This window comes from Rhinopithecus roxellana, chromosome 1, assembly GCF_007565055.1.
Source record: "Rhinopithecus roxellana isolate Shanxi Qingling chromosome 1, ASM756505v1, whole genome shotgun sequence".
In the NCBI taxonomy this organism is placed as follows: Eukaryota; Metazoa; Chordata; class Mammalia; order Primates; family Cercopithecidae; genus Rhinopithecus; species Rhinopithecus roxellana.
In genome coordinates, this window is record NC_044549.1 from 181,680,457 (window position 1) to 181,702,959 (window position 22,503).

The 22,503-nt window shown below is 47.6% G+C and overlaps 1 protein-coding gene across 3 annotated transcripts in view; it reads left to right on the forward strand.

Annotated features, from left to right (window-relative positions):
- TMEM108 (transmembrane protein 108) overlaps window positions 1-22,214 on the forward strand; it is a 354,460-nt gene extending 332,246 nt beyond the window's left edge. For 2 of the 3 annotated variants that reach the window (XM_030933928.1, XM_030933922.1), the window contains exons 4-6: window positions 7,999-9,408; window positions 15,176-15,330; window positions 20,309-22,214. In XM_030933928.1, coding sequence (XP_030789788.1) covers window positions 7,999-9,408; window positions 15,176-15,330; window positions 20,309-20,431 — 1,688 coding nt within the window. In that variant the 3' untranslated portion in view covers window positions 20,432-22,214. The remainder of the gene's footprint in view (window positions 1-7,998; window positions 9,409-15,175; window positions 15,331-20,308) is intronic. The other variant, XM_030933935.1, reaches the window with a different exon arrangement.
- The last annotated feature ends 289 nt before the right edge of the window (window positions 22,215-22,503 follow it).

A 22,503-nucleotide genomic window follows, 5' to 3' on the forward strand; every position in this document is an offset into this window, starting at 1 on the left:
AGGTGAGCCAAAGTCACATTTAGGAAGGGTAAGCAGATTGGAATGTACTGGTCGTTCTGGGGAAACACCAGCTGCCACAGATGGCTAGTAAGTGATTTAGGAGAGTTTCTTATTCTTCAGCAAATATGTGTTGTAGCCTAGGTGCTGGACTAGACATGGGCATATAACATTGAATCAGACATGGTCCCAGCCCTGGCAGCTTCCACTTCAGACAAGGAAACAGACAAAACACTGGCCATTTCCATTCAGAGAGGTGAGAGCTGGAGTAGAGATAAGCTTATAGGTTACAAGCACACAAGGAGGGATTCCTAACAACAGTTTCAAGGCCCAAGAAGAATTCTCATATGAGTTCTAGGTGAGAAATGTTTGTACCAAGTTGAATCAAATGACTAAGGCAAAAAAGCTAAAGCTGAAGATTAAAGGCAGTATAGTTGCCCCCAAGTGTTGCTGTACTTGGGGAAAGATTTTTTTGTCATGGTCATCACAGCTGTTACTATTATCTTCATCAAGCATTCCTCTACTCGTGTAGGACATTTTCCTGGATCAGAAATTTCTCAGGATTTCTTGGGCAGTCAGGATCAGAGAAACCTGGGTTTAAATCCTAGTACTGCTACATTGTGGTCGTTTTGACCTCAGACAAATGACTTAACCATATGTGAGTGTGGAGATGACGGGGGACTTGAGCTGAAAACTTCTCATTCTTCCCTGTTTCTTGCCCCTGGGAAAAGGCCTATGCTTACTGTGTGTGGGTGTGTGTCCACATGTGTTTGTTCATATGTTTTTTAGGAGGCCATGATCTGTCAGCCCCCTAGAGCTTCAGCGCAAGGTGAATTCATGTTGGCTGGAGGCCATAGGTGTGTCTGGGGCACACAGGCCCTGTCTCACATGGCTTTCTTGCTGGAGTGTATTCAAGAGATTGTACTCTGGGAAGCAGTTTCCCAAAGTACAAGTCATGGACCTGATCGATCTAGCTGTTGAACCAGTAATCTCAGAGATGTCTGTAATCTACCAGACAGTGGTCCCAGTTAGCTCTAAGCAGAATTTTCTGTCCTTCAGCCTTGTTATCTGAGGCATGTTCCCAGCAGGATTTTATAGGAGGGAACATATTAAATGTGGCAGCCTATAGTGAGGGAAGCAGAAAAGATTTGCACCCAGAAATCCTTGGTTTCATAAAGAAGTGAAGTCACAGGCATGGATTACCTCTTAAGATCAGTCACCCAGCTCACCCTGAAATCAGTGATACATATTTATTTTTGGTTAAGGGAAACCATGCTCCAAGGAATTAGAAGTTTATATTTGATCTTTAATAAAAGGAATCATTGGAGTTCAGAGATGGACCATACTAGAACACTGGCAGTGAGTATAAAAAGAACACTGGCCAGGCACAGTGGCTCACGCCTGTAATCCCAAAATTTTGAGAGGCCAAGGCAGGCAGATTGCTTGAGCCCAGGAGTTGGAGACTAGCAACATGGCAAGACCCCATTTCAAAAATTAGCTGGACATAGTGGTGTGTGCCTGTAGTCCCAGCTACTCGGGAGGCTGAGGTGGAAGGATCACTTGAGCCCAGGAAGTCAAGGCTGCAATGAGCTGTGATCACACCACTGCATTCCAGCCTGGGTGACAGAGTGAGACCTTGTCTCAAAAAAAAAAAAAAAAAAAAAAGGAAAAGAAATGGAGAGAGAGAGAGAGAGAGAGAGAGAGAGAGATAGAAACAGTGTGAGTTTGGTGCATTCATGGGATTGGCAGGCAATGAGTTGACCTGAGTCCCTCCCTGCCCCTCACCCTGTGTGTGGCTGTGTGGCCAGGGTAAAGGGTAAATCATTTCACTTTGTTGGTCCTCAGCTTTCTCATCTGTAAAGTGGAGGGGCTGATACCAGAGTCCCAACATCCCTTCCAATTAAAGAACAATAATCTTGAAATTAGAAAAGCCCATTTCCTGGCAAGGTTGTATGCTATTGCTCGTGCAGAAAACAAACTCCCTGATGGTCAGACTTGGTGTGCTTAGATGCTCTTTTCTTTCGTTGTTGAAGCATCAATTGCAGAAGCTAAATTCCCAAGTGTTCCAGTTATCTATTGATAATAGAAACCAAAACAGTGGCTTAAAGCAGTAACACAATCATTTATTTTATTCAAAAATCTCAGGGTTGACTGGGCTCAGCTAGGCAGCTCTCACTTGGGATCTCTTGGGTGATTGCAGTCCAGCAGTGGCCAGGGTCATCTTGCAAGCTCTTCACTTTCATGTCCCATGCTTGGCTGGGGCTGGGACAGCTTGGGCTCCTCAGGCATTCCTGTTGCTCTCTGCAACGTCTCTTTATGTGGCCACCTCCAGGGAGCTGGAGTTCTTACAGGGGGCCAAAGCCCCCAAGAGAAACCTGTAAAAGTTGCATGAGCATTTTGGCTGTGGCCTCAGAAGGGATGTAGGGTGTCACTTCTGCCTCATTGTATTCATCAAGGCAGTCACAAAGGCCTACCTAGGTTCAAGGGGAGGGGAAACAGATTCTACCTCTTGGTGGGAAGAATATCAGAGAACTTGTAGACACAATTTAAAATGACATCAAGCGTCCAGGATGGTTCAGAAGACTTCTCAGACTGCTGTGATTCTCTGTTAAAAGGGTTTGAAGCAGCAATGCACAAAATATCTTGCAGTAGAAAACCTAGTTTAATGGGGAAGGAAGATCTACTTAGAAACAAGAAACTTAAAATTATGAAAAAAAGACACAAAAATTCTATTTTTATGAATTTTCTGTGTAACAAATATGCCTTGTGTGTATATAAGCAATTTTAAGAAAAAATGTGTATGTATATATGTGTGTGTATATATAATTTTGTTTTTTATATATATACACACACACATATATATAATTTTGTGGTTTTTATATATATCATTTTTATTCTACCAACCGATGGAGTGTATGAGATGTTAGGATTGGGGAAGAGGAGAGAATTAAATCAGGGGCTTCCAGTCCTTTTATTGTACTACTATAAGCTCCCCCAGTTACTTGCAAAATGAAGTTAATTTACTGGGTTGTTAAAAGAACACCCAATGTGTCATACAGAGCCCTGGAATAGAGATAGGAAAAAAGAACAAGACGGAAGAAAAGTCAAGAGACCAACAATAGAAAATCAGTTCTCCAAAGATGTGAATCATTGCCTTTGAATGGCAGAGCACCCTGGGGAGATGGGTAGAATAGAACAATAAATGAAAGTAGTTAAGAGTGTAGACTCTGCAGCCAAGCTGCCTGGGAACAAATTGCAGCTTGCCATTCCCTAGCTATGGGCAAGTTCCTGTACCTCTCTGTGCTTCTTTTCCTCAATTGCAACAGGGAGCTAATAATACCTGCTTCATCAGGTTGTGTGAGAATTAAATATGTCAGTACAGGCTTAGCCCTTTGAGCAGTGTATAATACATATTAGCCATTTCTCTTTTCACCAATTCCCTTGTTGCCTTTGCCAGATGCAAATGTCATGCCCAATATGGACTGCAGGGAGCCAACCAAATAAACAGAAGGAGAAGGGCCTTTCCTTCCCTTGGGTCCTGAGCTCATGTATGCATTGGAATTTTCAGTAGGCGGAGACCTTCTTGCGATATCTGGACACCCATCAATATGTAGATTCCACCCTGCAACACTGGTCTATATTCGGACACGTTTTAAAAATTGGTTCCACATTTCAAGCATGTCAAGCTAGGTTTTAGCTTTAGTCTCTACTACGTATTTGGAATTAAAGCCTCTAGAGTCCATTATGCAAATCCATGCAAATAATATGCAAAGAGCAGTAGCCACAGATTGTGGGGAGGGGGAGTGTGTAGTCCAGCACAAAGGGCCTTGAATGAAAATTTGCATGTGTTAGGGAAGCCCAGGTTGAAGGCCTTAGATGTTTATTGTGACAGTATGCATAGCATTCAGTTGTTAACCTTTTGTGCCAAAGAAGAGAGGTAAATGCTTATCTGATTTCCATATTGAAGGTGACAGTAGAGGTTGGAGGTGGTATTTGGCTAGCACAACATTGTAGGTATTTTTATTATACAAATGAAAAGTTGCTTTGAAATAATGGCTGTGGTCCAGGCTGTGTCCCCAACCAGCAATGTGTTCTTGGGCAAGTCACTTCCCTCCTTCTGTTGCCCACTCTGTGAAATGAGGGGATTGGATTAGATGAAACACCAGATCCCCTCTCACTGCAACATCTAAACATCATCCTCCAGGTAAAAATCCTTTGGCACCTAGGGTGGCAGTATCCATTCATTGTGCCAAGGATGTACTCTAAAGTCCAAAGAAAGGGCTAAGAGGTAACTCTACAGTTCTTCTAGAGAGAGTAACAACTTCAGGGGATGCTGATAGCTGAGTGGGGGAAATAGGCAGCAGCAACAACAAGGACAAACATATTTACTTAGACTGTGTATCTTACAGCACCAAGGATTCCAGTCATAGGCTTCCCAGGTAGGAGGATGTTAGTTCTTGGAGTGCCAATAACAAAAAAGTCAGGGGAATTTTTTCCCCTGAGTATTTTAAAGACCAGTCTGTATTAACCCCTCTCTCTGCCTCTGGAGTGCTGCAAAAGTTCTCCTAGAGGCCATGGTGGCTTCTCTCCCACCTGGCCAGTCCCTGGGGTCAGCCAGTGCTGCTTCCAAAAGACTGCTGTGTCCTTGGTCTCTGGTCTTTTATTGTATCTGATACATCTGGTGCCTGGCCCCAGAGATTCCCTGGGCCCTTAATTTTAACTCCAGCTGTTGCAGCAAACACCAGCTGGGTGCAGGCAGAACCTGACAGCCCATGTCCCAGAGTTTCTCTGACCCAGCTAATGGAGACCTGGCATCAGTCAGGAAGTGCAGTGATGAGCACCCCAGGAACAACCCTTGATCAGTGAATATGGGAGCCTCTGGGTGAGTGTTCTTTCCAGGCAGACAATTTGAGGTGCAGCCTAGTCAGCTCTACTGATGTGCCCAGTGAGTTTGAGGTGCCCACCTGGACCAGTTCATAACCTGCCCTCAGATTGGTTTTCCCTGTTTCACTCATCTCAGACCCCCACAGCTGACCCCACAGATCATTTTCCAGTATAAACTTCCTGCACAAAAGCCCTGTCTCTGTCTCTCCTTTTTCAGAGGATCTCTAACATAAGGCATGTATATTAGTTTGCTAGGGCTTCCATAACACAATACCACAGACAGAAATGTATTTCCTCACAGCTGAGGAGGATGGAAGTCCAAGCTCAAGGTGCCAGTAGGGTTGGAGTCCCAGGAGGCCTCTCTCCTTGGCTTGGAGATGGCGCCCTCTAGCTGCCGTGTTCTCACATGGTCATCCCTCTGTGCACACGTGCTCCAGGTGTCTGTCTGTGTGTCCTAATTTCCTCTTAAGAAGGACACCAGTCAGATCGAATTAGGGCCCACTCTATTGGCCTCATTTTACTTTAATTACCTCTTTGAAGGCGTCATCTCCAAATATAGTCACATTCTGAGGTACTGGGAGTTAGGGATTTGGGGGGTGCATAAGTCAGTCCTTAACAACACTTAACCCTTGTGAGCTAAACAGAGGCTTGAAAGGGAATGTCCATCAAACATGGAGGCCACCACCACTAGCCCTAGGAATAGATTGTCTCTCTGGTGGTAAGCCGTGGGGAGGATAGGGGCCCCAGAATAACCCTGAGCAGATCAGAGCATAATAGCACATTAGTTCCTGTGGGATGCAACATACTGTCCTCTTCTTCCTCCTTCTGCATCATTGATAGTGGTTGACCAGGATAAGCATGCACTTTAAAGACAACCCTTGTTTTACATACTTCTGCTACTGTGTGACTTCCCACATGTTGCCTATTCTCCCCAAACCTCAATTTCATGCCCCACCAAGTGGTCATATGGATTAAAGCATGAAAGCCTGGGCCAGGGCAGGTGTTCAGTAAACAGGTTTTAGGATTGACTCGAATACACAGAATGTACTCTTGGTGTGTGGTCTAGATCAGGGGTCCCCAACCACTGGGCCACAGACCAGTACCAATCCGTGGCCTGTTAGGAACCAGGCTGCACCGCAGAAGGTGAGAGGCCGGTGAGCCAGCATCACCGCCAGAGCATTACCGCCAGAGCTCTGCCTCCTGTCAGATCAGCGGCCCCATTAGATTCTCATAGGAGCACAAACCCTATTGTGAACTGCACATGCAAGCGATGGATCTGGGTTGCGTGCTCCTTGTGAGAATTGAATGCCTGCTGATCTGCGGTGGAAGAGTTTCATCCCAAAACCATACCCACCCCCGCCACCAACTCCAGTCCATGGAAAACTTGTCTTCCACAAAACCAAGTGGAAGACAATTTGTCCCTGGTGCCAAAAAGGTTGGGGACCACTAGTCTAGATTGTGAAAGAAAGTTTAGAAAAAAATAGATTGTTTAGGGCAAATTTTTGGTCCTAGAGTTGGTGGGTGCTAGAGCCTCAGTGCAATCTAAAGTCCCCTGCAGCCTTCCACTCCCCACCAATTTAGAAGTGCAGGGTGAGGAGGACACTGGTCCACACCAAGGCTCCACCACACACCAAATAGTGATCCTGGGCTTTGTGTCAAAGGCATGCCTGGAGCTCTCCTCCCCATCTCTGCTTCTCACCAGGGCCCTGCCTTCACCATCAGACACCTGGGAATCACAGCTGGGGCCCCTGCTTCCGCCATTTGTCCTGATAGAATCTGATAGGGGATAGAGGCTCTGAGAGAGTAATTAGACACAGAGATCTCTCTCCATAGTCAGGGGAGCCTAGCAGGGCTGAAGGAACTGCCGGAGGGTGACAAAGGAGGGGATCCATGAACAAGGAGGTGCTAACAGGACCAGGAGATGCTAACAGGCCAGAATCAGGCCTCAGAGGACTGTTGGCCGTTCCTCAGCGTAGAGACAGGCTCTTCCCAACCCATGTGTTGTCAGGGAACAGCTCCTACATCTCATGCTTGCATGAGGTACCGTTTTTAAAAATAGACACATGCTATTGTGAGTAATAAAATCCACACATAACTAGAAATGTTTTAAATGTATACGTTTTTGTCCTTGTGCATTTTCTCAAACTGCAAGTATGCACATTGACTATCATACAAAATCCCTTTTTTTTTTTTTTTAAATGTTCAAAAGGGCTCCTTCTACTCAAAAAGGCTGGGTATCACCAATGACAATTTTCCAGAGTTCAGCCACATGAATGCCATAGGAAAAGCAGTTAATAACCATGACACCAGCTGCCATTTGTAGAAGGCACCTCTGTTCCAGGCTGTGCTAAGTGCTTTTATGGGCTCCAGGTCTGGTTGCCCTTCTCTAGACCCCAGTCCTCTTCTGCCTATCACTCTTCTATGGCACTGAGACATCTTTGTCTTATTTTAGGATTGTTTGTGGATATGTGCGAGCTTATCCAGGGCCAGAGACTACCCTGTTCGTTTTTGTGTCCTCCAGGGTCAGGGAAAGGGTTGAGCCTCCATAATTGTTTGGTGAATGGTCCTGAAGGGACAGAGGTCTGTTTGCTTATATCTTTGTATAGTTTATAAATGGAAGAGTCAGAAAAGGGCATAGGATTTGGTGCATGCTGCCACCCAGACCTTCATTTGGCTTGGGGTGGCTCACACAGAGTTCACACAGGCTTCCCCATAGGCAAGCTGGCCTTGACCACTCCTGGCTGCAGAGGAAGAGGCATATGTGGAGGCCACAAGCCTTCTGCTCCTCCAGCCCCAGCCTGTTCTGAAAAGTTGCCCTTGTTGGGAGGGCTGATGGCGTTTCCGAGGCATGTGGGAAAGGAGGAGCCTGGCCAAGGTAGCTGCTCTGCTTCCCCTGCTGCTGGTCTCTCTTTCCAGCAGGTGCCAGGCAGCGCCTGCCTAATAGACCTGCCCCAGCTCCACAGACAGTTCTGTCAGTGTTGGGGCGCTAGTGTGGGCTCGGGAATGCTCCTGATGTTTCTTGAGTTCCCAGCACTGTCCTAGGCCACGGGTAAGAAAGGCCCAGGCTGTATGCTGCTCCCCAGGCATTTTACCTCTTCTCTCTGTCTCCCTCTCAAGGTTTCCTGCTGATTTTGGCACTGACCGAAGCGCTGGCATTTGCCGTCCAGGAACCATCTCCCAGGGAATCTCTTCAGGTCCTCCCTTCAGGCACTCCCCCGGGAACCATGGTGACAGCACCCCACAGCTCTACCAGACGTACTTCTGTGGTGATGCTGACCCCCAATCCTGATGGACCCCCTTCACAGGCTGCAGCTCCCATGGCAACACTGACACCCCGTGCAGAGGGGCGCCCTCTTATGCACACCATCTCCACCATCGCTGCGACAGTAACCACCCCCCATTCTGAAAGCTCCCTGTCCACAGGGCCCGCTCCAGCAGCCACGGCAACCACATCCTCCAACCCAGAGGGCCGCTCTCGAGGGCAGGCTGCCCCCACCATCCTGCTGACAAAGCCTCCAGGGGCCACCAGCCGCCCCACCACAGCGCCCCCCCGCACTACCACACGCAGGCCCCCCAGGCCCCCAGGCTCTTCCCGAAAAGGGGCTGGTAATTCATCACGCCCTGTCCCGCCTGCACCTGGTGGCCACTCCAGGAGTAAAGAAGGACAGCGGGGACGAAATCCAAGTTCCACACCTCTGGGGCAGAAGCGGCCCCTGGGGAAAATCTTTCAGATATACAAGGGCAACTTCACAGGGTCTGTGGAGCCAGACCCCTCTACCCTCACCCCTAGGACCCCGCTCTGGGGCAACTCCTCTTCACCACAGCCCCAGACAGTGGCTGCAACCACAGTGCCCAGCAATACCTCGTGGGCACCCCCTACCACCTCCCTGGGGCCTGCAGAGGACAAGCCAGGCCTTCGCAGAGCAGCCCAGGGGCGTGGTTCTACCTTCACCAGCCAAGGAGGGACACCAGATGCCACAGCAGCCTCAGGTGCCCTTGTCAGTCCACAACCTGCCCCAGTGCCTTCTCAGCGCCCCCACCGCGGTGACCCACAGGACGGCCCCAGCCATAGTGACTCTTGGCTTACTGTCACTCCTGGCACCAACAGACCTCTGTCTGCCAGCTCTGGGGTCTTCACGGCTGCCACGGGGCCCACCCCAGCTGCCTTCAATACCAGTGTCTCAGCCCCTTCCCAGGGGATTCCTCAGGGAGCATCCACAACCCCACAAGCTCCAACCCCACCCCCCAGGGTCTCAGAAAGCACCATTTCTGGAGCCAGGGAGGAGACTGCGGCCACCCTCACCATGACCGACAGGGTGCCCAGTCCTCTCTCCACAGTGGTATCCACAGCCACAGGCAACTTCCTCAACCGCCTGGTCCCCGCCGGGACCTGGAAGCCTGGGACAGCAGGGAACATCTCCCATGTGGCCGAGGGGGACAAACCCCAGCACAGAGCCACCATCTGCCTGAGCAAGATGGATATCGCCTGGGTGATCCTGGCCATCAGCGTGCCCATCTCCTCCTGCTGTAAGTGCCGCCCTCTCCCACCCATCCTTTCCCTCTACCACATCACTGGCTCATCCCCAGCATTCATTTGTCCCTGATTTGGCATCCTTGCCAAGTGGCCTACAAAACTTCCCAGAATCTCAGGAAACTAGAGAGCAGGGCAGGTTATCCCTGACCCTAGTCCTCAGCTCTGCCAGGCCATGGCTTGAATGCCCGCTGATCATAAAGCCACAACTCCCAGGAGCTGGCGGAGGACCTTACAGGCAGTCTAATCCAACCCTGAATTCTGCAGAAAAAAATGCCAAGCTAGCAGTGACATGACTCACCCAGGATCCCAGAATTAGTGAGAGGCAGGGCTGGGCTGAGAGCTTATAGCAGCTGTCTTCCAGCCCAGTGCCCTTGTCATGACACCACTCTGCCTCAAGGTAGCCTGCCAATGCCTCTAGCAACCTGGCACCAAGACACCATTGGTCAATGCTGATGCTTCAAAATTGACAGCCTCCAACTAGCAAACCCCTCACCTTCCTCTTCGTCTTCCATCCTCTTTCTTGTGTTTTCTCTCCTCTCGCCCCTCTTCTCTCCTTCTGTCTCTCTTCTCCCAAGAAAGAAAAAGAGATAAAGCTTTCATCTGGTGGGAAGTTCTATAGCCTTGGCAAAAACCTAGTTCTTGCAGCTAAATTAAGGCTTGAGAGTTACGTAAATTCTAGCAACTCTCCACCCCCACCCCACTTTATTTGTTCGTAGGTGATGTGAGCTGATTGCAGTGTAGACCTTGTCTTTATTTTTTGCCCTCCCAAGGCCACCAGCTCCTCCTAGCTGCTGCCTGGCACTCTGTGAATGAGGAGTCAGGAGGTATTCTCTCTGTTATCTCCATAATGAATCTGATACAACCTCTCAGAACTTTAGGGATTTCATTATGTCTTCCCTCATGTACTTGAGCTTCGATTCTTAGAGTTTCTATGATAGCCTTGCAGGAATCCTCAGCCACACCCCACCCCAAATGGTTACCATCTGCCACTCCCTGACCCCTTTCAGGCATGGCCACACTGCCCCACCCTCGTATCCCCACTCCTCAGAGAGCCCACTCTCCTCTGACCCTCCAGGTTGTTGCCCAGCTCTCCTGGGGGCCTGAAGTTTGCCTTCTTGTGGTTCGCACTCTGTGGCCCTAAGCCATGCCATCTGAAGCCATACAACTCTAGTTTGTCTAGCAACGCCTGAAGCATTTGAAACAGCTCTGAGAGACAGCTTCTCTTCACCCAAGCTGCTTGGCCCCGGCCCTGCAAGTCTTCTTTGTAGGCTGCATTGCCTGGGCCTGTGTCCCATCCGCCCCCTCTGGGGTGGCTTCTGCTTTGTCTCCCAAAAGGAAGCACAGCATTCCACCTGTGTCTGGCTACAGAAGAGGGAGCCAATGGTGGACTCTCTTTAGTAGCACTCAGGCAGCCAGCACCGGCATCAGCTCTACAGGTTGTATTGGCTTCAGGTCATACCCAGGCTTGCCCTGATCTCAAGAGGAGCAAAGCCCCAAAGGCTTCCCTCAGGGAAGGCTGCTGAGCCAGGTCTCCCAGCTTTTCCTCTCACCCTGGTGGTTAGTGCAGGAGGTCTATGCCTTTGATGTGAACCATGATTTCCACTTGGCCTTGTGTTGCAAGATCTTTTTATATCTGGAGTCTAGATTCTTTTCAGGAGCTGCCTCTCCTAGCTTTCTCTCTCCTTCAGGTTGATGAGCAAAGTAAACTTTCCATGTCAGGGCTGGCAACCTGCTTCTGCTGAAGGACCCAATTCAAGAAAAGCAAAAGTGTTTGCAAGTTGCATATTTCATTCTTAATGAAAACAGCTTTATTATCTCTCCTGGAAACACACATTTACACATTTATTCTTAAAACTGTGGTTGCCCACTCCTAACACAGAAGAATGATTATGAGAAAATGTAGCACTATTAGCCAATGAATTCTTAATAATGGTTGGTCATATCTGAGAAGTAAATACAGTATGGACAGCTTTCTAATTTTCCAGTCTTTACATGTGTCTAGGATGCTCTCGTTTACAAAGTGCATTCTGTTATTTCTTTTATCATTCCATTCTTAGACCAGCCAGAGAAATCAAAGCAGGAACAAGCAAACACACTGCTAAACACACAGGTGCCACAGTGGCCCCAGCCATCCTCCACACCTTATAGTTAGGGAGTGAGTCACCAGGTGAAGTGATTGACCCAAGGTCCTGACCACACAGTGGGTCAGACTAGATCTGGTAGTACAAAATCTGTTTTATTCAATGCAGGATTTCCTGTGTGCTCATTGTGTGCCAGAAACTGTGCCAAACATTACGGAATCTGAGATGTGGGTCTCCCTCTTTGAGCTGGATAGCCTGAACCCCACAGGCTACACCCACCTGGATTTTGCAATTCTAAAAGGATTCCTACTTCTCCCCCAGCCCTTCTATTATGTATAAGCTTGAAATTAAATCAGATCTTGCTGCAAAGCTGGAAAGCCCATGGGCTGCCTAAACCATGAATAAAAATGTCAGTCAAGACAGGAGCAAGGACACAGCCTGGCACTGTCCCTTGAGGATTCTTCTGGCACCCTGAAAGGAGCCTTCAGGTGCTAGAGATGGAACATATTACTTTCTAAAGAAAGACACAAACTTTTAATAAAAGCGGACTCTGGTAGCCCATTGGGAACCGCACACCACACTCCCTTTGATGTTTGCCTTGCATTTCCACTATACACAAGGAGGCTCTTGCCTCGGCCCTGACTGCCTCCACATCAGCTCCACGTCGTCAGTCATGGCCCCAACTCCTATGGGACCATCATGAACCCTGTGAAGGCTGCAATGAGATAGACATTAAGGTGGAAGAATATTTTGTCCAGCTTCAGAACCCTGTGCTTTCAGGAACTATCCTTGTCTATTTGGGCTGTTTTCATAGCCCAGCACCACTCTAGTTATCAGGAAAGCAGACCTCTTCCAGGTCTAAGGGCCCCTTGTTTTGGACCTTGTCAGTGGCTTCATTTATCCTAAAGCTACTCTACAGACCTCAAAGAAGGGTTTCATCCTTTGCCAGTTTGCCAGATATTTCAGGCACTCTGAGTCAGTTGCAAAGTGCATGCATCAGCTTCTTCTCATCTGGCTTTTCATACCAGCACTGGCCCCTGCCCTGCTTCTCTGAAGCCACCAGAGTCAGAATTCAGATGGGCTGGGTGCTGGGCAGGGGTGATCCTCTGCTCCTGGTAGAAGTGGGGGTTAAGCAAGGCAGATCCCAGGCCTGCCCAAGGAGGGAGGGTGTCAGTTCATCTGCCCTCCCAGATTGCAAGCCACAACCAGTGCCTGGAAGGATACGTGTGTCCTGGGGCTGAGAAATGCTTTTCTCTCCTGAGCCCTGCCAGACACTCTCAGCCACGCACATTTTCAGAAGTGCTGAGAAGTGAATTTGATTGGATTCAGGCCATAATGGGCTAGGGCAGAGGAGCCAGGTGGCTCCCGAGCTGGTCTCTGCTGCCACCATCAGGACGCACAGAGCCCACCACCCTTGCCAGAAGCCTCCACGCCTGGCGCTGAATTGGTCGGCGCTCACTATTGTCAGTGCCTGAGTTTTCATGAGCATGTCAGTTTTGTGGCTCTGGCAGGGTCCTTTGCCTATTTGTCACATGTGATGTCCGTTTTTGAGAATGTCTTCACCCAACTTCTCTGCAAGAAGATGGGGCCATTTGGAGGGTGAGGTTAGAAAAAAAGACTAGCTGCAGATGTCTGTCATCACCAACTCAAGTTCACCCTGGCCAAAGTGGAGTAGCCCCTCTCTCTGACGCTAGACACTTGAGGGCACCCTCTGCACCTGGGCCCCAGAGCAGTCTGGCCTCCTTCCAGACACTGGAGCATTAGTGCAGCATTCAAAGAGATCACATAACACTGCCAATGGTTGCTCAGTGAATAGTAGACCTGAATGTATATGTGTGCCTTTTCACTCACGGGCCCCAAATTAGTTTATAATTATCATATAAGAAAACCCAGGTGAGAATGACTCTTGCCAATGAAAAGAGTAGAAGAGATTGGGATCAGAAGGCATTATGGCTGGGAAACGTGTCTCCTTGGAGCTTAGGGATCAAACAGGGATGGGAGAGCCTCAAGGCAAAGCAGGGATGTCCAGGGGATGTCCTCCAGCTGTTCCAGTGTTAGGCCCACACTCTGAGAGCTCTTCCCTGTGCATCCCAGCCAGCACCTCCAGCCAGCACTCAGTCCTCACTTCATGGCTTCTCCACAAGAGGGCCATGGGCTTCTACAGGCACATTCCTGCCTGCCAGGCTGGTGGGTCAGACACTAAGCCCCCCAACCTGGCCTCCCTCCATACCCTGAGGCCTCCCTGTGACCTCCTCCCTCAGCATCCAAAGGAGGGAAATGGCTGTGCACAGCCCAGGTGCACCCCTCCCACTGGCACCTGTGGGCAAATCCTTTCCCTCACTGGTCTCAGGTTTCTCATCTACAAAACAAAGGGGCCAAACTGAAATGTATCATCACTCCCTGTCCTCACAGTTAAGCCTGCATGGATCATTAGAGAGGAAGCCTGGTGTGCTTGTAAGACTTGGCTTGTGGAATCGAACATACCTGCACACAACCCCAGCTCTTAACATTGGTTGGCTGTAGGACTTACACAAATGACTTAATCATTGATCCAGTGTCTTCCTGTTTGCAAAATGGGACTCCTGTCTACTGTGTTAGTTCTTTCGAGATGCAGGCACCAAGATGGGATTAGGCATATAAGATAATTATTGGGGGAAACACCTGTAAATGAATCTGGACAGGCCATCCCACCTCTCTGACCTCAGAAGCCTTCCCTGCTCACAAGCCACTCAGTTCACACCTGGTTAATCAACAAAATCCAGACATAATTCTTCCTCCTGGGCCCTGGGAGTCTCAGGGATGAACAGACAGGATCACATGTCACACTGTGCTCAGTCAAGCTGCGTGGAGCCCACCTCAGGCCATCTATGCAGGTGGGCTTTTGCGTCAGTCTAAGGCAGGAATCAGCTGGTTAAGAGCATAGACTGGCCAGGTGCAGTGGCTCACACCTGTAATCCCAGCACTTTGGAAGGCTGAGGCAGGCGGATTACCTGAGGTCAGGAGTTCAAGACCAGGCTGACCAACATGGCAAAACCCTGTCTCTACTGAAAATACAAAAATTAGCCAGACATGGTGGCAGGCACCTATAATCCCAGCTTCTTGGGAGGCTGAGGCAGGAGAATCACTTGATCCCAGGAGGCAGAGGTTACAGTGAGCCGAAGATTGTACCACTGCACTCCAGCCTGGGCAACAGAGCTAGACTCCATCTTGAAAAAAAAAAACATAGACTCTGGAGTCCGGATGTCTGGGTTTGCTCTTGGGCCTATCACTTTATCTCTCTGAGCTTCAGTTTTCCTATCTGTAAAATGGGGGCCCTAATAGTACTGACTTTATGGAGCTAATTGGAGGATTAAATTAATAAATATTTCTAATGTGCTTGGAACCGTAAATCCTGTATAACTATTAGCACAGGGGTTTTTTTTTTATGATGATGATGATAGTGCCAGAAAAGCTATTTTATCAGCATTCAAGACTTCTGCCCGGTGATTTTGCTCTGTGAACTTCTGCTGTCAGGGTCTTCTGTGGAATTAAGGCTCACTTTGTACAGTTTGCCATGCCCTGCCCCTTTTCCCACCATACACTTCCTCCAGCTGGGAACTCTTCTCATCAGTTTGGTGGTGCAACCCAGGCACCATCCTTGCTGCCTCCCTCTCCTCTCTGACTTGCACTCTCTCCACAGCTGTCCTGCTGACGGTGTGCTGCATGAAGAGGAAGAAGAAGACCGCCAACCCGGAGAACAACCTGAGCTACTGGAACAATGCCATCACCATGGACTACTTCAACAGGCATGCTGTGGAGCTGCCCAGGGAGATCCAGTCCCTTGAAACCTCTGAGGTAATGAGCTTGAAAGTGCTGGCCCCACTGCAGGGAAACCAGGCCCAAAGAGAGCCGTGGCATCTGCTCATTTCTGAGTGCCTTGCTCCTTAATGTATGGCCCATGGACCAGCAGTATCAGTAACACCCAAGAGGTTGTGGGCCCTACCCTGGCCCTACTGAGCCAGGGTCAGTGTTTTAGCAAGAATCCCCAGGTGCTTTCTGCACATTAAATTTTGGAAGCACTGTTCCTGGGACTTTTGGTTTCTGGGAACAAGTGAACAAATACTCATTGAGGACCTGTTTTGTGCCAAGCACCCCCAGGGGACTATGAAGATGAGAGCTTGCTCCCAAAGGGACTCAGGTTCTGAGATGTGGCTGGGGGACAAACCCCAGCATCACTCAAAAACAAAGCCAATTAGGGGAAACAAGATGAGTTATAGACAAAGAGCTGTGGAAACCCAAGGAGGAAAGCCTTCCCAGTGGAGATGCTAGGAAGGATCAATGGATTTCAACAGGCATTCCAGCAGAGGAGGTAGCCTGAGGAAAGGTGGGGATACGTGCTGGATCTGAAGGGAGAGAAGAATACACTGTGTCAGGGTATTTGCCCAAGACACCTGGCTAGTCAGTGAGAGAGCTGAGTTTTGAACCCAGGGCTTTAACTGCAGAATCCATGCTCTTTCCATCCTCACACGGAGGGTGGAGTAGAGGCCAGAGTAGAACAGGAAAGAAGGATAAAGGACCAATTAGACACCGCCTTGATGGGGTATTATGGTATTGGGACTCTAGTTTGGGGCAACAGAGAGTCACTGAAAGTTTTGATCTTTGGGTGACCCAGTTTTAGAAGGATTATGCCGATGGCCTGGTGAAAGCACCCTATATGTGATCAGTGAATGGATAAGGAAAGAAAAGAACGGCTTGATAGATGAGTAAATGGATGGAATGACACAAAAAGACAGGCTAAAAATAGGTTGCTCAACTGGGATGCAATTGAGATGGCCAGGAGAAAGATAACAGACATCTGAGTAAGGCAGTGAGAGCTGAGAAGAGTTCTTGTGGAGGTACAACCCCACCCCCCCTTCCCGTGTGGGTCCATTCCCCAGAGCAGCCAGGGTGAGCTTTTGTAAACCTAACTGTGGTCACATCGCTCACATGCTTAAAACCTTCCCATTTCTCTCAAGTTAAAGTTCAAAGTCTTGTATAGGACCCCATCTCAGTCCTGCCACCACTTCTCTTCTCTTTGTTTTTGTTTGTTTGTTTTTTGTTTTTTTGTTTTGCTTTTGTTTTTGAGATGAAGTCTCAACTCTGTTGCCCAGGCTGGAGTGCAGTGATGTGATCTCAGCTCACTGCAAGCTCCGCCTCCCAGGTTCAAGTGATTCTCCTGCCTCAGTCCCAAGTAGCTGGGACTACAAGCACATGCGACCACACCCGGCTAATTTTTGTATTTTTAGTAGAGACTAAAGGTTTCACCATGTTGGTCAGGCTGGTCTCGAACTCCTCACCTCAAGTGATCTGCCTGCCTCAGCCTTCCAACATGCTGGGATTACAGGCATGAGCCACTGCACCCAGTCACTTCTCTTCTGTTTCTACTTAGTCCCATGACTTAAATACCATCTCTGCACTATAGAGTCCAAATTTCTACCTGTAACCTTGATGTCTCCCCTGGCCCCAGACTCACGTACCCAGTTACCTGCTGCACATGTCTAATAGGCACCTCAAACTCAACATACCCAAGATTGAACCCTTGATTTCCCCCTTCCAACCCCAAAACCCAGACCTCACCTCAGCTCCTCATTACGTAAATGGTACTGCCAGCTGCCTTTCCTTCCTGCACACCACACTTCTAGTCTGTCAGAAAATTTCACTGGTTCTCCCTAAGCACCAGGACTTCTCATTGCCTGCACCTCTGCCCCTGGTCCAAGCCATTCTTCTCCCTCACATCCTGAGTGCTGCAGTGGCCTCTAAGTTAGGATCCACACTACCATCTTGCCTTCTGCAGTCTGCCTTCCACACAAGAGCCAGATGATCTTTTCAAGGCAGGATCCTGTGTCTGCCACGGCGTCCACTTTCAAGTGGCTCTTCTCCACATTTTGAATAAAATCCAGACTCCTCTTCCCATGCCGTTCACAAGTTGGCCCCTGCCCACCACCTGAAGCCCTACCACACTTCCCATTGATCACAGACCAGCTTCAGTGACCTCTTTGCTCTTCCTCCTGCACAGGAAGCTTGCCCCCACCTTAGAGCTTTGCTGTTGCACCCTGTCTGAAATGCTTTTCTCCTGGATACCTTGAACCCTGAATTCCTTCAGGTCTCTGTTCAAATGCCACCTCCTCTGGGAGGCCCTCCCTCCCTGACCACTCTATATTAATTAAATCCCCGGCCTCATTCTGTTTCCTCTTCCTTACTTTATTTGCCTTCAGAGCACTTCTCACTGGACACTGCATCATTCTCTCCCTGTTGATTGGTTTGTGGTCTTGCTGTCCTGCTGCCTGAGGCAGGAGCATTGTTTGTTGTGCTCACTGCTCTATTCCCAGCACCTAGAGCACTGCCTGGCACATAGTAGGTTCTTAGTAAATGTTTATCAAGCTAATGAACTATAAATGTTGTTCACCACAATTTACCCATCACCCAGTCAGAGCCTAACACACAGTAAATGCCCAAGAAAAATTTTTAACCAGAGGACAAACGAGGGGCCAGCTTCATTGCAGCATTGGCCTTTAGTGTGGTCTGTGTACATGGAAAAGGTGTTCCTGAGATCTGTTATAGTAAGTGGAAAAAAATGTGTAACTTGACAAAGGGGCTGGTCCTACTTTAGGTATGGGCTGTGAACCCCTGAACTTTAAATTTCTCATATTCTCTTTGCAAATTGGTAAATGAAAACCAAAGCCAAAGGACAATACTCGTGAACGCACTATAGAAAAGGCCCTTGCTTTTCGAACATCCCAGTTAGTCATTTGGCACAGAGCACGAGGGCCGCCGTCCAACACAAGCCAGAGGCTCTGGCAGAAAGGGCCGCCCAGCCATTCATGGTCTCCAGACCAGGAGGGCGCCATAGGACCTGCAGCACAAAGCTCAGCTTGGCTTCAGAGTGAATTGGATTTTGCTGTTTCCCTCCTAGCAAGCAGTTCCTCTTATTCTGCTTTATTTAGTGTAATATTACAACTTATTCCAATTCTCTGGGCTCACACTATTCGAGGGCAAATGCAGGCAGCCTAGGGCCAGGATGAAGCCAGCCAAGTACACACACACTGCCAACCACCTCTAGAGCAATCATAAGTCCCAGTTCATATTCCACCATGTTCCGTGTCCTCGGGACATGTACTCACCACCTGCCCTTTAGCTGCTAACTTTGGAGACTGCCAAATGCTTTGTCTAAGCAAGTTCCTCAGTTGCCCTGCCCCAACTTCTGTGTTGATGCAAGCAGCAAAACTCCGATCCAGGGCTGTACAGACAAAATTGTGATGACCAAAAGGTGCTTGGAAACTTCCATTCTTTTTTATTTTCCCTCCTCTTCCTCCTCCTTCTCCCTGTTTTCTCTTCTTCCTTCTTTTCTCCCTCCTTCTCTCCTCCTCTCTTTTTTCTTCTCCTTTGCTTTGGTTGTTTCCTGAATAGCTCTCTCTTTTTTATGCAGCAAAACATACCCACATGGTTTTGCCTTTGGTGAATACTTGCTTTGTGAAAGCTATAAAATGACAAGCCAAAGCTCAGTCTCCACAGTTGAACCCAAAAGCATAGTGGAGGAAAAGGATTTTTGTCTCCTCTTTGAGGTGCTCCACTATTTTCCTTAAATAGCTGGCTGCCTATCCACCCTTAGATAGGTGTTGAACTAATTCCAGACACTGAAGGAAATTATTGTCTTCTGAAAAGACATTTTATCAACAATGGCATTTCTTCTTTTCTTACCTTATGATTCATAAAGCAGTAAGTACTCCTCAGAAAGTATCTGTTACATATGTTTTGTTTAAAAATAAACTTCAGAGATTTAATTGTGGCTACTTAAAATGAAGATATTTCTAAGCAAATCTGGCATGAGCCATTATACCTAGGCCTATAGTTGAGTCTTTGCCCTGAAATAGCTTGAAGGTTCCGAGACATTAGCTGTTTTAAATTGGAACAAGCTGTGAATTTCTTTTTTCTCTCAATCAGTACCAGGGCCCGAATCCAAGTACAGCCATTCAGTAGCCCATAAATGTTAGCTCTCCTTGGTAAGTGAAACCAAAACCCTGCCAAAGCCATATAGATTACCTTCTGGGCAGTGGATTGCCTGTTTCTAGGCTCTTCTGCTCCTGCAACTGAACATACAGACTGAAATTTTCATCCATCACTTATTATGCAGTCACACAGAAATGCAGATCCATTCAGTTCAGCATTGCTAGTGCTATAAGAAATGGGGCAATAATTCTGACTAGGCTCTGGAAGGACTCAGAGGGGGAAGGAACTGGCCCTTGAAGCCTCTCGAGAGGTCTGTTAGATCCTGACAGGTGGGTAGCAGGAAAGAGGTGAGTGAATCTAGGTGCACTCAGGAAGGAAAAACAGAGGAGTTTCCCAGGAGTCTGTGAGAAAGAGGCAGGAAGTAGTCTGGGGTCCAAGTGGACCAAGTTTTGCCAATAGTGCAGTGAACCATGCACTGTATGTGTGTCATGCATGGCAAGCCCCCTCAGACTTTGACAAGGAAAGCAGTACCATCTCTGGCAGCCTGGGATTGGGGTGATTCCAGAAGCAGGAAACATTTTTTGAAAGCTGCTATAAAAATCTGAAGGAGCAGCACAAAAATTAAAATATACACATATACATACACACACACACATACACACGCAAATTAATTAATTAAAAGAATGGCACAGAGGGATCTGCACCTCAGCATTAGCAGTGGGGATGATGAAAATGTGCACCAAGCCATCAGTGCTGAAATAAATGTTCCCATGTGTACATTTCTTTAAGAACGGCCACCTCTTAAGCCTTCTCCAGCTCACTCCATCTCCTCCCTCTCTCTTCCCAGGACCAGCTCTCAGAGCCCCGCTCCCCAGCCAATGGCGACTATAGAGACACTGGGATGGTTCTTGTTAACCCCTTCTGTCAAGAAACACTGTTTGTGGGAAACGATCAAGTATCTGAGATCTAACTACAGCAGGCATCGCTTTGCCATTCCTATTTTTCGTCTCTAAATTATAAATATACAAATATATATATTATAAATATAACCTTTGTGTAACCCTGACTTAATGAGAAACATTTTGAGCTTTTTTTCCTATGAATTGTCAACATCTTTTTTACAAGTGTGGTTTAAAAAAAAAAAACTTTACAGAATGATCTGTGGCTTTATAAAATAAAGGTATTTCTAAGCAAAGCAGTTGCATCGATTGCTTCTCTTAATAACCATTCTTGAGCACCTGGGGATCCCAGAAACCCTGGTCAGGTGAGGTGAGAGACTGACCTCCTGTAGAAGCTGAATGTTACAGTGGTCAAGCGCACGATTCTTTGAGTGATTCTTAAAGCTCTGGTTCCTCTTGATTTGATATGACCCCATTTCCTCCCTTCTCATATGCACACCTGTAAAGGGAACTGGGCCGCCTGCGGGGAAGGCAGACTCATGCACAGAGCGGGAAAAGGGAACATCTCATCACCTCTGAGGATGAGTGCCCTGGAGCCTTATGACAGCACCATTGGATGTCATGTTTAATTCCATCCAAGTTGTGGACGGCAGGCAGGAGCTTGGAGCCCTCAGGAATCCATGGAGGACATCAAGGCATCCCAAGGCCGTGTCCCCCTAACGTTACTTCCGCTGCTAACAACAGGACTGCCTTTCCCTGGTGGGAAAATGCTCCCTTTATGGCCATTCCTGTATCCCCTCCAACACCCATATCTGCATTAAACACCCGTGCCTTTCTCTGGGAGAGGATTTAGATGCAGATCCCGGCCCTGGAGCTTTAAAATGCTTGCCCTTCTTCAAGGATCAAATGTTTATTGGGGTTCAGCTTTGTTTTCTCAAAAGGCCATGGTATTGTGCCCCTGAGGAATACGTTTATCTAAGAAGCTTTGAGGTAGTAGAGTGATAATTTTTGAAACCTTCCTCCTGCAATCTTTAAAAAATATATATATATATCCAAGCAAATCGTTTGGGAGAAGACATTATTATACTCCTACTTGGCACTGCAAACCTGCTCGCAGCACCAGCCGGTGGACTTGCCATCCAGCTCTCAGCTTCCGCTGCTCCCCTTGTTCCCAGCCGGCTGGCTGCCTCCCCGTGCTGTGTCCAGCACGGCCAGCAGGGTCAGACCCTCAGAGATGCCCAAGGGGCTTCCAGAGGTGGCTGCTTCTCTCTTTTTTCCTGACTGTGGCTGAGAGAGAGGATTACTACTTTGACACTTCCTTTCTCTAAAAGAAAAATAGTTTGATAGTATATTTTGAATATAGATGCTCTTATAGTCAGATTGGGAATTGAACTTGAATGTTGGGTCATATGTTTGTGTTGTTGCTGTGGTCTATCATGACTTTTTTCTTTCTGCGTTTTCCTTAAAAAAAGAAAAAAGAAAAAAAGATGGCCTTCAAAAGTGTGTTCTCAATGTTGTATGAACCTACTTCACATGAGTTTGGTTGTTGTCTCTCTTCAAAGACTCTTCAGCCCACAAAGAAGCAACTGAATGTTTCTCTAAGTTAGTTTTCTAGCGTGTTGTCTTACCTTTTTAACCTTACCATAATATTTCTGTTAACTGTTACATTTAATATACCAATGTGTGTGAGTATACAGAGAAAAATCTGTTTGTAAAGTAAAATTTATATATAATATATGTAATCAAAGATACATATGTTATATATACATATGTGGATGTATGATTTATTTTTCCTTATCCACAGATTTCAGCTACCATGTATATATAAATAAACTTATTTTATTAGCCAGAGGATTCCATTGCTAATACATTTTGCATTCTTTTCAAGATAAGCTCTAAGCCTTCCTTGAGCAGTACCAACACCACTTTATATCCATCTGTATTTTTCAATCTGATTTAACAGTAAGGTGAGTTTTATGTATGTGACGAGCTAATAGGATTAGCAATTTATCATTTGATAAAATCTTTTTGAACATGTTTGCAGTTTCTCCAAAGTAGACTCATCTTTCATCAGGTCGTTGGAGGCAGGGTGTCAAAGTACATCCCCCCCTCACTCTCCCCGCCTCCAGGGCTGAGTGGATTT